Consider the following 18,449-nt stretch of genomic DNA (forward strand, 5'->3'; position numbering starts at 1 on the left):
TATCCAGTTTGCTCTCTGACCGCTCACTTTGGGCGATGGTAGATGGTTCTGTATTCTGAACTTCTTCACTAATGCTGGTGTTCCCCAAAGGTCAACAACCAACTTTTAAACTATCGAAAGTTTAAAAAAATTTTAAACAGTTCTTACTCGCACTCCTTACGTCTTATATATTAATAATTTTCCATTGCTATCCATAATTTTGCTGATGAAACCTTGCCCTGCTCAAACAGCTTCAACTGTTCGAATATCCATCACCAATTCCTTAAATGCTGATCTCCATGTAATTCTCCATTGGAGCAAAGAAAACTTAGTTCATTTCAACTCTTTCCTGTTTTATATCTTGCAGAAAGGATTCTTCTGCTCCTATGCATACTTCGATGACACTCTGATTTTTAGGTAAGATTTCATATCTCCATTAGTGATTGCCCTGACTTCTAATCTCTCTTGGCATAAGCGCATTAAAAATATTGCTTCCTCTACATCTAAAAAACCGGGTTTTCTCTTTCGCCCTCGGCGTTACTTTTCTTTTCTTCCAAACAGCTGTTCACTCTGTACAAATCGCAAATCCGCCCTACCACGGAATACTGTGCCTCCTCAAAACCTCTCACGCTTCTAGATTCCATTCAGAAGAGGGCAGTTAGGTTAATTAATGACTCATCTCTAACAGAGTCTCTGAACTCTGTCTCATAAACGTTCTGTTTCTGCTGCATGCCTTTCTATAAATACTTCCATGGACGTGGGTGGGTGGGTTGGGGGTTGTATATAAAGTGAAGATATCTGCTATGTAAAGCATCAACTTTTATACTTTGCATATGGCATGGTTAGTTGATGATTGGTAGTACGTAGGGAGACCAGATTTCCTTGGATGAAAATGAGGACAAAACGAAATCCGAAGGAAAAAATCGGACATTTGTTCCCGTAGTCATTAGGATTTAAATTGCGCTGATAATGCAATGATCTTAATTCCCACAGCAGAACAAACTTGTCTTTGTAATGAGTTGCCCTGGGATTCTTTACACCTGTTTTGTCTGCCTCTTCGTCATTAGAGATCACCTACCATATAGTGAAAGACCAGTTGGTCACGAAACAGGCTGTCATAGCAGTCGCACCTTTTGAACAATGGCCTGTCAACCTTCTGGAGAGTCCATCTGTTTGAGAGTCGTGGAATATGAAGGAAACTCATTGCAAAGACTAATTTGTGAGATTTATGACCACTGCATTATATGTGCAGTATAAATCCTTCTGGATTTGAAACAGATTAAAGGGCAAGTTAGTGCTGCATGCATCTTATAAAGAAAGAATTCTCTTTTTGTGTGGCTTGTTGATACAAGTGTTGGATAGTAAATATTTCCGGATTATAAAATCTTTTAGAATAGACTAAAACAGTGAACAACTCCTCCAAATCAAGACTTAACTTTGAAACCTTAAACGATGACAAAAATTGAATTTATTCGTGGGTATGGACATTAGGAAGTGGTCAAATTATTTTCACAGTTTTCATAACACCATGCAGAGTGATAAACCACACAGTTATCGATTCGATTTCTTTTTACTGAATCAAATAGCACGGAGGTGGTTGAAGGTTCTCAACATCAGAATTGAAATAAGAAACGGATAATTAAAACTCGATTTATTTTCCGGGAAAAAAGCTATTTTGATGACATCATTTATTCTATTAATTAAGGCGTTTTAGAAACATCGGCTTTATTTTCACTGAGTTGAAAAACATAATAACATTCACTTTAGATTTATTTTCTGTTTGCTAGATTCAAGCAGAAACTGTGTGGTGTGCAGATAAAAATATTTTGTAATTTGTAGGAGTGTCTGTAATAGAGTTACAGACGTGTTATATTGATACTCTTTGAAGAAACAAAGATTGACCATAAAATCGAATAATTAAATCTTTTTGTAGAGAATTGCCCCAGTCATGGTATATAGTTGATCTAAACTGATGGCAAGGCCACATGTCCACTGTGCTAATACGGAGGACTCTGCAAACAAAAAGTACTGCACAGATATTGTACGTCGAGTTCAATCAAACGTGTTCTTTTATTCTCAGGAATTAAACTCCATGAAGATTTATACAATCTTCATGGAGCTAGTCACATTTTAAATTTGTTTCAAAATACTTCATAATCCATTCTTTGTACACATTCCTATCAACGAAGGTATGTTTTATTTGGTCTAAATCTTGTCAAGATAGATCAAAGTTTTCTTCAGCATTTAAAAACTGTTTTTTATTATTTTTTTTCAGTATAATTTGCTGACATTCAGAACTTGTAGAACTTGTTACTCCCGTTTCTCTCTTCTCTGACTTGAGCTTAGAAGATAAATTTTAACCTCTACGTAAGCTCATGATAAACAAGAAAAAAATGGAAAAATCTCCTCATTCATGTGTGGTCATCAAGAACAAGAGCTTTTTTAAGTGGTTTATGGAAAATAGTGTTTTTTAACCATTTTACAAACAAAATTGAATTTGTGCATGCAAATTCAGGTAAAAACTGTTCTTGGTGGCACTCCTTCTTCAGTTGACACGTTTTATAACACGTACAAACAAAAATCATTCTGAATTATCCTGATATCACTCTATAAACTCCTTTAGACGTAAAGACTTTCCTATTTTATTAATAATTTATAAACTTGAGCACCTTTGGTAACACGTAGAATGTCAAGACAGTAGCCGATTTCATTCCAAGTGTTTTGAAGCATCTCTTGAGAAATGGAAGTCACTGTCTGTTCAACCCGGTCTTTTAACTTTGTGACGTTGTCCTTTACATAGAACCATGTCAAGAAATCCAAAAGTGTGATATCCGAGGAATGAGGAGGATGGAATAGGACCATCCCAGTAAATCCATCGGTTAGGAAATTTATAATTGGGGAAATCGTGCACATGCAATCTCCAGGGTGGTGATGCCCCATCTTGTTGATAGAACACGTGGCTGTATATCTTCCAGCTGAGGTGCAGCATATCTAGGTGTTTGCGGATTTCACAGTGTTTTTGTGTAAGAAAAATGGACAGTCACCTGGCTGAAGGACAGTGTCCACCACACGTTGGTGGACACTGTCCTTCAGCCAGGTAGGATATTTCTGGAAATCCCGTTGAAAACGTCTCTTTATATTCGCTGGAGATTTGGTATCCTATAGCTACAACACGTACGTTGCTTTCTGCTGCACTGTCGCCATTTTAATGCTGTACTCTTGTAATGCTTGCTGGGATCAAGGTTCCAAAAACGCATTGAGTTGCTTTGATAACCGCAGCAAACCATTTTAGGATACCTATTACGATAAAATTTTAATTGAGCTTCATGATTAGGTGAATGATTTATAGACACCCTGTATATTGTGCTGTTAACGATAACATCAGGCTAAATAAAGCTATTTCAGGGTAATACATTTCGGGCCGTCCTGTGTTAGGAATGAATTTATTTTGCATTAATAGATTCTGTAATAAATTATACCATAAGAATGTAAGATGCTATAAGGATAAATGGTATATATCTGAGATTGATAAAGAGCTTCTTACAAAAATATTAAAATTGATATTTGATAAAGAAATATGGAATGTTGAAAATATTCATCCATCTTGATTGGCCTCCAAATTCGCCTAACCTGTGGGATGTTTTGGAACAGGAAATGAGGTGTATGGACACACGAACAGGAAATGAGGTGTACCGTCACCTATTTCGACACTGTAGAAAGTCTTGCAGGAAAAATTACTGCAGATCCCTACGGACGTCTTCAGATATCTAGTGGAGTCAATGCCTAGGCGAAAGAACACGATATTAGGCAGGTGGTCATAATTCAGTGATCACGGAATGTGTATACGTAGTTAATGAACTGTCTTCGGACTCGTGCTATATTTTAAAGCATTGGATCCTCAAGATGACAACCACCTAGCATATACAATCTGTGTTTCTAATGTTGTCTACTACAGTGACATTAGTCCTCAAGTTCAGCAGACGTTGGCTTCACAAGAACTGGGCGATAAAATGAATGGTGCTAATGGAAATGTCTGGCTGTTTCCTTGCCTTGGTAACGTTGAGGGGAACTTACAAATAATATTCACAAATGGTTGAAAATTCTGTAAAAACTGGATGCAAAATGTCAATCAAACTCCATTACGTGTATTCTCACCTGGATTTCATCAAACCAAATCTGGGCAACTTTAGTGAAAAGCATGTGGAGAGATTCCATCAGGACATCAGTCAATAAAGAAGTACTAAGGAAGGTGGGATGAACCTATGATGGGCGACAACAGCTGGTTTGGGATGATTACGCTGACCACAAAACTGTTCAGTATAAGTGAGAGTGAGAATGGATGTAGTTTCTTTTCAAAATAACTTAATTCTTCTTGAAGTGTAAGATTTCCATGTTTTAATGCAGTTTTATTAATAATCCACAGTTTGACAGCAACGGCTGCAAGTATAGGTGCTGCAAGTGTTCCTAGTGCAGGGCTGGTAACGATGTTGCTCGTGTTGACAGCTGTGGGTCTCCCAACTAAAGACATCTCCATGATTGTGGCGGTTGACTGGTTGCTGTAAGTACAAATGATTAGTTCAAAACTATTTATTGTTATACGTTGTTCGGCAATAATTTTTATTAAAAGTATTTGAGAACTGAAATATAAATTTCTTAAATCTACAACAACAAAATTTCTTAATTGTAATTAAGTAGAAATTTATTTATATAATTTTTTTGCGTTTAAGGATAAACTGTGACTTAGTGATAATGCGATTAAAACGGCTGATGCTCAATGAAAACTTTTATAAAACAATTTTAAAAATTAAATTTATATTTTTATTTTTATTACTGTTATATTAGAAGCTAATAAACAAAAATTCATTAGAACCTTTCTTGTTTTATAATTGATTGAACTATTCGAATGATGGGATGGGATAGTTTTAAATACGATGCTAGAATTAATTTTCTCGAAGTTAATACATTTTTTCACTGTGCTGATTAACTAAGTTTGTAATAATTAGAGGCGAAATTATTTTTCTAGTATCCATTAACATGATTTTTTTTAAGATAACTGATAAACTGTACAGGTATCACTACAAGGTCCATGAATCCTGCCTAAAAGTTTTGTTGTCGTTGAAGCCTTATTTTTTCCATGCTCCATTTGTTTTGTGGTCAAGTGTGGAACGGCTAAATTGAAGGAAATATCTTTTGGCACTTTCCCATCCATAGCTGCTGCCTTTAAATTTTCCTCCAGAGCGAATTCTATCCATCACAATCAAAACCATTTCTAACTATAACATATTAAAAATTTAAGCTTTAAAATTATCCAACTTTATAAAAAATATAGGTGCATAGGAAAGGAACTTCTCTAGTTCGAGACTGATACGATTTATTCCCCAGAAACGGTTGTTGCTGGCTAATAATGGTTTCAATGACCAAACAAAACAATGAACCTAATTGCTCGTTGAAGCTCCTGTCGAGGAATCTTTCGATGCAAAATCCATAGCAGTCTCTGTGCGATTTGCATCTCTAGCTGGAACACAGTTGTATTCTCCTGAACAGTCCTTCAGACGTGGCTAATGACTCCACTTCCTCGGCACAACGATAACTGACAGATGTAATGAGTGACATGTTTAGTTTCCTTATAAAGGACAGCTGCCTTGTCCCTCTTGACCTAACCCATCGAATGCGAAAATCGTATCCGTTCACAGCTCCTGCACGGCCTTCTCCATCGCGTTGTGGACTCACCGTACAAAGGATATGAACAAAATAAAATGGGATTGGGTTGACTTTCCTATTCTCAAAATGTCTTTCCTATCAACAATTATGAAACTGCGAACAGCGCCCCCTGAATTATTCTTATTTATCTGAAATTTGGTTTATTTTATTTTAATTGCGTCATTATTCACTTAAATAAAAGATGTTTAACTTAGAAAGGTGTCTTCTCTAATTTAGAGATATTTTTGTTTACTTCTTAAATATTCATATTTTTTAATAAAATCCATCGACGTGTATTAAATGCCCTTTTTTTAAATAAAAATTCTCCATTTTTATCTTATATTTTTTATAAAAATTATAACGGGTTGTTAACCGAATACTGTTTATCTTTTTACTTTTCTTTCAAATCACGTGATAACAATGTACAAAAACACTTAAGAGTTTTAAAAATGCAGAGATACATGATTCAAATAAATGACTTAAATACAATTAAAATAAACAATATTAAACGTACTATAATGTTAAAAACAGCAAATTTTAATATTCAATATCTAGAGAGGAGTATCTAGTTAGTACAATTATAGAAAACTGTTCTCTCACAATATACAAATATCTAATATATTGTTATAAAATATTGTACAATCTATTTGTATAAAATATCTAATATATTGGATTTTTGAAAATATGTAAGAATTTTTACTGTTTGTTTGCAAGTTATGGTTAGGATTTTATATGGGGATACTAGATGTACTCTTTTATAGTTTTTATACATGCATTATTTTGCGTAGTTGTTATCTTTGTACTGTAGACTCGTTGAAAAGGTTTTTAAAAAAATGTTTTCAATGAGTGGTACATTTTTGCCACTTTTGGGGTTACTCAAGTCCTCCCCCCCCCAAAAAATCCTCCATTGTTTTTAATATACCTGAGATTTTCACAGGAAAAAAAAAAAAAAAAAAATATATTCACTCTTTTTGCAAGGTCCAGTAACCCTAGGAGATATAATTGTTGTTTTTGTTTTTTTGTTTTAAATTTTGCCTAACCTAATCCACCTATCCCCCCTTTTTTTACTCAATTATTTTTGAAAGTTTGAAAGTTTCGTAAAATGGATTTGTCAGAATAGGAATCCCATTCCTCCTTTTTTTTTTTGTTTATTTCTAGGGGACCCTTCTACTAGCAGGACCTTCTATTAAAACGCCTTGCTAGAAACATTGCCCTCGAGCTATGGGTTAGCCAGACCCGATTGTGTAGAGCAATTTTGAAATCAATACTAGAATCAGGTTTTTTGTAACATGAGGAAAACGAAGCCGCAAGAGGAAACAGGATCTGACAGTCACTGACAGGAGTAGGGGAAAGGATATTTTGCAGACAACAAGGCGCCCCATAATTATATTAGCGACAATCTGAGATTTCAATTAGTTTGAACCTAAAAAGAATTCGTTATTTGGAGAGAAAATTGGCTTAATTAGTCTGATTCAGAACGAAACGTTAATAAAACAGAGTGAGGTGTGCCACGATGGATAATGGTATGGATTAAAGTCAAGGCAATGGGTATCTTGACTTTAATCCATACGCCGCTAACATTTATCTTCAATGGGACACCTACTTAACTTCTTTTTTATTTTTTCTCGCCACCACTCTGTTAGAATACTTCAAGGTCTTTAAAACTAGAACCTCCAAGAGATCCACTCAGGGCCGAATTTAGCCATAAACGAAAAAGCCACGATTTTGCGCCTCCCTATCGATGTGCATAATTATATATTTTGGGACCTATTCACATGTTTTGGCTTAGGACCTCATGATACCTAAAGTCTCTGGGTCCAGCCATAGTTTTTTACCTTTCCAAAAGGATCCACTACTTCTGATAGAATCGCAAAACTTCGGGAAATTGCGGCAAGAGATTGTCATTTGAAACGTTGATGAAAATTTAGGGAAAAGGATCGTGTGTGCAAAATTTGTGCCGCCAGCCTCACGGGTTAGCAAAAGCAACGAAGAATGTCATCGTACAAAGACTTCATCCAGACTTGTCAAGACAATCCTAATTTCTTCGATTGTATTGTTATTGAAGATAAGCGTTGGATGCTTCAATTTGACTCAGAGACGAAGCTTCAGAGTATGCAGTGGATTTCAAAATCGTAACCAAGGTCCAATAAAGTTTCGTTTACAGAAGTCCAGGATCAAGACAATGCTGATCACGTTTTTCGATAAACAAGATGTTATTCACAAGGAATTTTAACCCGAAGGGAAGATAGTCAATGCTGCGTTCTACCTGCAGGTGCTTTAAAGACTATTGAACGGAATTTCTTGGGTGAGGCCGCAATTTCGAGAGAAAGACAGCTGGTTCTTTTTGTACGACAATGCCCCTGCCCATTCCGCATTTCTTGTGAATACATTTCTGACGAAACATGACTTTGTACTAATCAACTATCCGCCCTACTCTTCCGATCTAGCACCAGCGGACTTCTCCCTCTTTCCCAAAGAGAAAACTGCCCTCAAAGAAAAGATATTTCAGGACATAAAGAAAAACGTAAGCTGAACCTTGTATATTTACAAGGTGTTTCTGAAGAGTATTGATTTAACTAGTAAATCGTAATACAACCAAAAATATCGCTAAGCAAGTTGTGAAAAGTACAAAGTGCCAACTGTCTATATATAAAATGTGATATCATATGGTATATGTCTAGAAAAACTGTAAATGCAGTTATTAAAAATGCACCATAAATATGATCTTATCCTTTAGATATTTAAACGAAAGAAAAATACAGTAAACTCCTTAGAATTCGATTGAATTTTAAAGGTCGAGAGTTGTCGGATAGTTCAGCAGTTTTGGAAGAGCACATTTCAATACAACTGAACTTAATTACGAGTACATCTGTAAACATTTATAATGGCTATCTTGTACTCTATCTGTTCATGCAGCCAGCAAAATGCAATGGTCTTAATTCTCGCAGCGGAACAAGCTTGACTTTGCAACAAGTTGTGTTGGTATTGCATTACTTCCAACAGATAGCTTTAGCTATATTACAACCTTGAAAAATGATTTCATATACCACATAAATCTGACAGTTTAAAGTTAAAGTAACATTCATAATGACACGCAATCTAAAATGCTTTATTTCAGATGTTTTTCTGCAGAATAACATGTTGATCCAATTATTTCGTACTTTCTCTGTGTGGTCAGTATAAGCCACTGTTGTGTACTGATAAGTGGAAGGACCTCACCTTCAATGCATTTCCTGTCAGTTCGGAGAAACGGGCTGATAAAAAAAAAAATCCATTTCCTTTTTCACCTCTCTTATTCGCGTACTATATTCACTGAGAACTTTTAGCTATTAGGGACATAAATATTTTGTTGAGAAATGCTTCCTATTTAGAAAGAAACAAATTTATGGTGTTTTTCCACACTGTGGTCTAGTTAAACATTTCGTGATGAGTTACGTTTTTTATTTTCTTCTCCCAGAAACTGGATTTTCATCCAGCAAAAGGCAACCGACCCCACTATAAACACCATCCTCTTCAGATGCGGTATTACACAAACTGTGCCATGCACGCATTTAGTAATTAATTTATCTTAATTAAATAAAACATAACTTATAGCAGTAGATAACACAATATCTACTGCTATCATTATTTTATCAAGTTCCATTCAAGATATCTTTACCATGACGCCACTATCATGGGATCATTCGGACTGTTATCCAGTCTGGCACATGTAGGTGTCATCCAGGTGTCATCTTAAGGGGGGCGCATGGGGACTAGGCTTTTCAATTTATTTTAGAACGTCTCTTAGAAGGCTACAAAACGATCAGTAGAGCCAAATCAGGTAGTGGCATCATGACAAACATATAATGAATGCACTGTTGTGCGTTAAATACACTGCCATTCCAAATTAATAGGAGTTACATTTGCTGTACTCTTCATACTGCTTCAACATACACAACTTTCAGTATTTTTCTCATTCTAGCTCTTGATTATATTTACTTTAATTAATTTACCTTTGTTTTATTTATTAGGGATCGAATTCGAACTTCAATTAACGTCTTGGGAGATGCATTTGGAGCTGGTATAGTCGACCATCTGTCCAGAGCGGAACTCGATAAGATAGACGCTGAAATGGCTGCTCGCCAAGAGATGGAATTAGAAGCGAGTATCCGGAAGTTTTCCATGCGAAGTAGTTTGGGAGCAGCCGATAAAGGGAACAGCAGCATGAACTACACGGGGGAAGGCAACAGTGAAACGCAGATCTAAGGTTTTAATAACCAGCAAACATCTCCAACCCCCGAAATTGCCACTGAAGGATGAAAGTTGTATATATCTATTTTTCTCTTCTTCCTGGAAAAAAAAAAAAAAAAAAAAAAGAGAGACTGTGGTTGGATTCCATAAAATTATCTATCTAATCACGTCACAAACTGCCCTCCCAAGTGGCAGATTGCTGGCTAAGATGAAACGGAAGTCATTCTTTTGCCACACCATGCATTAAAAACACTAATAATCCTAGAGTAGAAACCGATACAGTTATTTTGTTCACATAAGAACTTCATAGATAATTAGTCCAGTCAGGAAGGGGGGGAAGGAGGGGAGGGAAAGTGCTCTTCGTTTCCACGACAACAAATTCCATAATGTTTTATACTTTTCTATTATGAAACGTATTTCTGAGATTCGTGCTATGATAGCAAAATATTATCGAATATTTATATTTTGTAATAATATTTTCAGTTAAGTTCGTAAAAATCGATAATAACAGGTACGATTTTGTTCTTAAAACCTGTGACATGACGTCATTACTTATAACAATCGAAATAGCGCCCGAAAAATAATAAAAAAAAATTAATTTCAGCTCCTGATGACGTCACACGGCTTGCCTTCAATTGAACAAGTTACGTTTTAAATAAAAGTAACAAGTATTTAAACTGTGATTCAAACTTATTTAGTTAATTTTCCACTTACAATAATTGCAAGTCGTCTCGCGATAAATAAAAATATAAAGAAAAAGGAGAAAATGAAATTTTTGTTATTTTTTTATTCACCAGGGAATCTGACAAAATAGCAATTATAAGGACAATAACAGTTATGACAATGAAAGAGCTTCGTACGAAGCGCCATCTATTATCACATTTGTAAATTAATATAAATAATGTCTGTGTTTAATCAAGCGCCCTCTATCGCTACTTTTAAAAAAATAGCAAAAATTAAAAATTAATATAAGTTTGTCAAGCGCCATCTAACGCTACTTTTAAAAAATACAAAAATTAAAAATTAGTAATAAAAGAGATTTTTCTCAATTTTTAAAAAAGCACATGACTGTTAAATGAAATCTCTTTTTAATAAAAACACTTTTCTGGTAATTTTAAAAATGATTGGTTAGTGCACTAGCCACAAATGCAAGAAAGATATGCCAAAGATTGCAGCGCGATACCAGCCATCTTCAGTGGTTAATATACAAGTGACACCAGATCACAAATCTACTGAAGCACTTTTTAAAATTATTTAAATCCAACACCAGAGATCGCAGCAATCTTTCGCATCTTCTTTGCACGATGTGAATAATCCGATATGTATTTTTCGAAACTTAGGATTTTATAACCTTTCTCCTTAAATATTTTAACTCCACACGAGAACGAATTTCAGAGGTGAGAAGTAACGTTTACTTTCAACAGCAGAGTGCATAAATATAGATAACATATGCAGTTCGTGTATATTGTAATTTTTTTGTACGCCATCTTTAGAAATAACAGCGTGAAGTAGGCTTTCGTCACTTTAAGTCCGAGATGCTATTTGCTCATCAAACTGATGCATAGGCTAACATTTGTTTATAATAATTATTAATATATTATACCTTAGAAATCGTCAAGTAGGAGAAAAGCTGTTTTTAAATGGTCAGCTTAATGTTTAAATAAACACAACAATTGGACTATGCCTGGCTTGTGAAATCTATTGACAGCAAGCGTAGATGATGCCGAGACTTAAAGGCAAGCTAGGTTTGTTGCCATAGTCACTTTCTTGCTGTGTTTGTGTATACTTGACTGTTTGTGAAGCTTCCAAAAATAAACTGATTTCTTAATTGGTGTGTTTTTTGTATTCTTTAATTAAAATAATATAGATTTGGGAAGCCGCCTTTTGTCATTCGATGGCTTTCAAATGAGGAGGACGTGAATTTGATTCACGTCCATATTTGGTGGAACCATCTTTATTTCAGATATTGGGTATACGAGTTGAACCAAAGTGAGGGTACACTTTCATTTTCAGTTTTCTGGAACAGTACAGAAACATTGCAATAGTATTAGTAGACAAAATGATATAAGGAAGAGAACTTTTTCTTCATTGGCCAAAAATATAATAAAACGGAATATTCGTGCTGTTCCCTTTCCCACAAGGTACCAACCAATTCTGCTTCAAACTTAGCCAAGGTTCGCTGCCTCTGCCACAGTGGGAGGTAATTTATTCCCCTGTTCGACAAACTGTTGTTCTCAGTTGAACTTCATGAGATCCAGTCTTCTATTCTTTCCTCAGATTTTATATGTGTCCCTGGTTTCTTGTTACACCTACGAGGAAGAAGAGCTTGCTTAACAGGCGTACATTGTCATCGGGAAGTATTTTCTGATAATCTTTACGCTTCTTTTAAAAGTGCACCCTGAATTTTAATACATTGATCTTGGTCAAACCAGAAAGACTTGTAAATGTACGGAAAAACTTTAATTTCAATAATCACCCTTTGTTACAGCATCACATAATATTTTATTATCCAACACTTCTGTGTAAATAATGTTACGTTTCGTCGCTTAGGGCCAAGATGAAAAGGCTTTTGCCATTTTAAACTCTAGTAATGGTACCTCACAGTGGATGACTGGAATAAATATATCCTGACCAGTATGGCCAGTCATGAGGGTGTTGTAACTTCTTTTCCAATGAAATATTTACATCCTGATAAAATTACATAAATATACACACTACTCTCCAAAATATATTCAGACCACCTGTTTTCATAGTCCAATAATCCCTCCCGGATAAAAGAAAGTGGCTCAGAGTGGTATATAACGAAAGAGTATCAGCTGCACGAGATGATTCTCGTCATGGAGCGTACATTAAGTTGACTGATTTCGAAAGAGGGTGTTGAAACTTCACTGTCGGTGATAGCATGGCAATGCACAAGGGAGCCCACAAAGTTCACTCCATGTGATCAGAGGGTACCCGGAAGGATAGTACGACAATCTCGCGAGACCTCCCTGCCAGACCTCAACCACAACTTTAAGGAGTCAACAGAGGTTGAGGTATGTACGGAGCTCCATAGCCTCGGTTTTCGGGAAGAGCGGTCGCTCTTCCCCGAAAACTTCACAAGCCGAAATCAGCGCGGTTTCTTTGCATGGGGCAATGAACAACGTAATTGGTCAATAGGGCAGCAGAAATAACTTATATGGATTGTCGAATCTCTCTACTTGTGGGAAAAGGAACAGCACCAAGCAGATGGAAAGAAGTGGAAGATGCGTGGAAAACGTCTGCCGCTGGAGTGCATTGTGCCACTAATAAAGTTCGGACCAGGTGAACTTATGATCTAGGCATGTTTATCACGGTATACCCTTAATATTTTGGACAATTTCATACTCCCTATAATGTGGCAGGTTCATCAGTACAGTCCTATGTTTGTTTCAAAAGGATAATCAGGCCCGACGAGAAGGATGAATTAGGAGTCTAAATTACTTGAGTCGCAATTCTGCAAGTGGCCGACCGAGACCGTAAATAACATTTTTTAAGTAATTAAATTCATTTTAATAATCGGAAAAATCTACAAACTTAAAATAAATATGTTTCATTTTATTATTATTATTATTTTTTTTATGTTATTCATCTATTTAAGTAAAATTAAATGCAACAAGGCATCATATCTTTAAGAATATAATAATCTATATAATATTGGTGTAAACACACCATAGATAACTCTTAAACAAAAAAACGACGTTGGTAGTGTGAAGGGCATCATTTTATCTGTATCTCATATTGTGCTCTTCCTTCACTTCCTTCACATTGTTGTGAAAGGAGAGCCCAATATGAGATACAGATAAAATGATACCCTTCACACTACTAACGTCGTTTTTTTGTTTAAGAGTTGTCTATGGTGTGATTATACCAATATTATATAACAATATTATATTATTCATCTATATATTTAATACGGAAGCCATTTTATTCGACAGTCAGTGCGAACGATAGGCTTAACCGATCGGGTTGGAAGTGGTCTCAATTTGAAGATATTTCTTCCTAGGTGTGCACAAAGTTATTCAAAATTCCGAATACTCTTATTTTACAGAATGGGCCAGTTTTGTACTACAAACAAGAATAGGTCAACATTCACATCATAGATGGAGATGTTAACTGTTACACGAACAGTTGTCTAAGTTGATAGGGCATTTTTTTTCTGATTGACAGTTTGCACGTTCGCATAATCATGTCCTTTGTTCCGAAAAAAAAAAAAAAAACCATAAAGAACTCTGCTACCAATTGCGAAATTCTCTACTAGCGCTGTCTACCTTAAAAGAAAGAACTAATCGTTAGGATTCAATGACAGCTCACTATATGCCCCCACGTTGGGCATGCACGCTCATACACTCATTGTTATTCGTTACGTTTAATACAATGGTGTGCAAAACTTAAGGACCAGTCAGGTTTTCGCCTGTAGTTTCTCATAGGAGTGGCCTGGATATAGGAAAAGCATACCAAAAGGAACCTTGTGAAGGACAGAAATGATGAAGCAAACAACACTGACACAACAACGGAAGCAAAACGGTACAGAGGGATTTTATTCAAAAATGACAACATAGCACTGACTGCCATGATACAGATGCATCATTGCCAAAGACGGAACAAAGGGAGGTGGTACTCAGTAGAAGATATGGTCACCCCTAATGTTGTTGCAGGCTTTGCACTGCCTGTTCATACTTAGAATAATGTTGTTGATAAGTTCTTGCGGTAACATCGTCCATTCCTCTGTCAGCGCCATCTTCAGCTGGTGACCATTTTCTGGTGGTGTAGACGTGCCGCTAGGTGTCTCCCCAGAGCGTCCCATATGTGTTCGATGGGTTTTAGATCGATGGAACGGGCAGACAAATCCATACGAACAATATCTTCACTTTCCAAAAGCATATCAATAGCTGCAGTGCGATGGGGTGTGGCGTTATCATCAATAAACACGAACTCGGGGCCAATGGCACCTTGGAACAGACGCACATGGGGAATGATTACCTCAGTACAGTAGCGTGCACTGGTTACAGTACCGCCTTCTAGTATCTGGAGTTGTGTACGTAAACAAAAGATAACCCTACCCAGACGAGAACACCTCGACCGCATATCGATCCCTTTCAGTGATGTTTGCAGGGTGACATCGTGTGACAACCTCTCGCCAGATTAGCTGACGTCCAAAATCGCTGCTGAGACTGAATCTACTCTCATCAGTAAAGAGTACCTTACCCCATTGCGCTGCTGTCCAGTCCTTGTGTTTGATGCACCACTGTAAACGGTGTCTCCGATGAGCAGGTGTTAAAGGGACACAGCGTACTGGCCGTCGGGCAAACAGTCCACCTTTGTGGAGTCGCCTGGCCTCAGTAAACCGCGATATCCTGCGTCCTGTGCAGCTGGTTTGCAATAGATCCCACTGTCTGGTGTCGGTCCCTCTTGGCCTGTAGGAGTATATAGTGATCATCATTAGGCATTGTTTTTCGTGGACGACCACCGCTGGTCCTTCGAACAGCTGTACCTGTCGTTCTGAAGGCGGACCACGCACGTGAGACGATGCTATGGGCGATACCGAACTCTGAAGCCACACTCCTCGCACTTCGACCCCGGGTAAAGTCATCCAGATGTTGTCTGCTGGCCATTTCGTTGTCTGTAGCACCGTAAGAAACCAATCGGACGTCTGTAACAATGGTGGTCACCATTCGGTAATTTGCACATAACTGCTGAACTGTTGCTTTTATCTGTTTATGTGAGCCCTCTCATCACGGTTAAAATTTTTGCATGTGCACCACTTTCTACTGAACGGTCACAGTTATACAAATCGCCACAGGCTGTTTAGTTTGATTTTGTGGTTGTAACCTTTAGAAATAGTGTTGGTCCTTAAGTTTTGCACACCAGTTTACATTCAGAACTCATCATTTTATCGTTGACAACTTCGAGTTTATTTGTTTTTTGCTTGGAGATTATTTAAGGTAAGTAATTTAAGGATTTAGAAGTATGTCACAGTCAGAACCTGGAAGACTTGTCTGCCGCCATGCTACTCTGACTGCTGAACGAGTAGTACCTTGCGGCAAAGAAGAAACACGCCTTTCCGTGTTTCTACAAATGTATTCAGGAATGCTCTGAAAGATCGATCCGGAATACATTTACACGTATATATTGATAGTGGGAATCAGTCATCTACTTTGCAACAGGACCCGCTTTAGCTCTCGACTTCCCAGGGGATAATGCCCCACGCTATGCTGCTAGTGCTGTTCGAAAATGGTTCATTGATATAACTGTCCAGACAAACACACCTCACGTTAGTAGCTCAACTAGTTACTGTTCTTTGAGGAACGGAGGAACACCTGCTGCAGTCAGTCTGGAACATCGCTTGTTGATAGAAAGCCTACCAAGAACGTGAAATGTGTAATAGTGTCCAAAGAGATCCGACATGTTATTTAAGTCAGTGGCACCGACGTCATTATACTTTTTTTGGAGCGAGGTTTTTAAAAAGAAAACACGCGTGCGTGCACACGCACACACAGAGTATTATAGAGGGTTTTGTATCACGTGAACAACACAAAATAGGCCTTTATCGATGCTTAGATCATTTACAAGCATATCAAGCCGAAATTGGTAGCCAGTGAGTTTCAGGATTCTTTCTGGATTCTATCACCAGCCCTAGGTGATACTAATTTAGAAGTAGGCCTTCTTCTTACATAGTCTTGTCTGTGTACTTAACACGACGGTTGATTTGCTAAAGTCATCAATGTATTATGTCTTTTAATTGTTGGATAAAAAAACTCAAATTTCTAGGTGAAAATTCGCGCAACTCTTGCTCGACACTGGTATCAAAAAATTTTCTCGTCTTCACAGAATTCAACGTGACAGTTCCATTTCCAGAAGGGCGTACAATTACAGCAATCGTTAACCCGTCTGCAATCGTAGTAGTAGTAGTAGTAGGAGTGGCATTTGATGCAAGAAAGCAAGTGTATGAGCTTATGCAGCATCAGCCAAAAAAAAAAAAAAAAAAAAAAAATCACACCAGTCCCTCCAAATGCCAGTCCAGTTCCTCCTTAAATTTATTCAACCTATCAACTTCCACAACGACAGATGGAAGTTTGTTCCAGCAATTAACCACCCGCTGGCTAAAGGCAAATTTCCGCACATCTATTCTACATCTGTCTTTTCTTAATTTGAAATTATGCCCCCTTAGGTTCGTAATCTGAACAAGTGGAAGGATCCCATCAGAATTCAGCATGCTGAATCCATTCAAGGCCTTATACACCTCAATCAGATCACCGCGCAGGTGCCTAGTCTCCAGCCACTGCAATTTGCAGAACTTAAGCCTCTCTTGGTAAGAGGATCCCTTCATTCCCCTCACCAATCTTGTTGCCCTTCTCTGTACACGCTCAAGCAAATCTACATCCTTCCTAAAATGAGGCCTCCAGACCTGTACCCAGTACTCAAGGCGTGGCCTGACCATTGCCTTATACAAATGAATAATCACCTCCTTTTCCCTACTAGCAAAATTCCTATACAAAAATTTGTATATCATTGACAAAACCCCATGACCTGCCCTGGCAGCCTGTCGGCATTGCTCAGAAAATTTCATATCTGACTGCACAATTACTCCCAGGTCTTTTTCATTTTCTACCACCTTAAGTGTAGTACCACACAATTGGTACGTTTCTCTGGGGTTACTTCTACCCATATGCAGTACTTTGCATTTGTCAAGGTTAAACTTCAGTTGCCACTTCTTAGCCCATCTGCCCAAATTATCTAGATCCTGTTGCAGTAGCACACTGCCATTACTGTCATTAACAATCCTGCCAACCTTTGTAACATCTGCAAACTTCGACATTAAGCCTGATATACCTTCATCAATATTATTGTTAAATATACAAAACAACAGTGAACCTAACACCGAACTCTGTTGGTGTTATTGATTAATTCCTTGAATTAATCATTAATTCCTTGAATTAATCATTAATTCAAGGAATTAATGATTAATTCCTTGAATGCTTCCCACTTAGAATTTACTGTTGGTAACATCGTCAGTTGATCCCACTGTACAAAATTTAAAAACTGTCGGAGACCGCTGTACTCACCTTTACGGAAGCAAAAACCCTTTCCTTTACCCCTGATGGTAATTAAATCTTTAAGTAAATCCCACGTCAGTACACTGTGATCACTGCCACCTAGTGGTTCCTTTATCTGCAAATTCCTAATACACGAATGATCACTGCTGATAACCAGATCAAGAGTATTACTTTCTCTGGTTGCCTCTCGAACATGCTGCTGCAGAAAACAATCATCCAATAAATCCACAAAAGTCTGACTAGTGTGTGAGTGCCCAACCCACAAGTTCCAGTCAATATCTGGGAAGTTAAAATCCCCCATTATAAGACATTCCGATTTACTGGCCCACTCTATTTCTCTGTACAATTGTTCATTGTACTCATTCGAGTCATTAGGCCTATAACACACTCCTACTCTTATTTTTGCTTTCGCAGTGCTTATGTCACACCAAACTGACTCAACGGTGCACTGTTCATCTATATCAA

General features: G+C 37.2%; 1 protein-coding gene across 2 annotated transcripts in view; it reads left to right on the forward strand.

The window, feature by feature from the left end:
- Positions 1 to 10,932, forward strand: part of LOC150076942 (excitatory amino acid transporter-like) — a 62,657-nt gene extending 51,725 nt beyond the window's left edge. For both annotated transcript variants that reach the window (XM_090386221.1, XM_090386222.1), the window contains exons 10-11: positions 4,403 to 4,537; positions 9,690 to 10,932. In XM_090386221.1, the coding sequence (XP_090242347.1) occupies positions 4,403 to 4,537; positions 9,690 to 9,924 (370 nt within the window). In that variant the 3' untranslated portion in view covers positions 9,925 to 10,932. The remainder of the gene's footprint in view (positions 1 to 4,402; positions 4,538 to 9,689) is intronic.
- The last annotated feature ends 7,517 nt before the right edge of the window (positions 10,933 to 18,449 follow it).

This window comes from Mastigoproctus giganteus, chromosome 12 (genome assembly GCF_048544385.1).
Source record: "Mastigoproctus giganteus isolate SK-2022 chromosome 12, ASM4854438v1, whole genome shotgun sequence".
NCBI lineage: Eukaryota > Metazoa > Arthropoda > Arachnida > Uropygi > Thelyphonidae > Mastigoproctus > Mastigoproctus giganteus.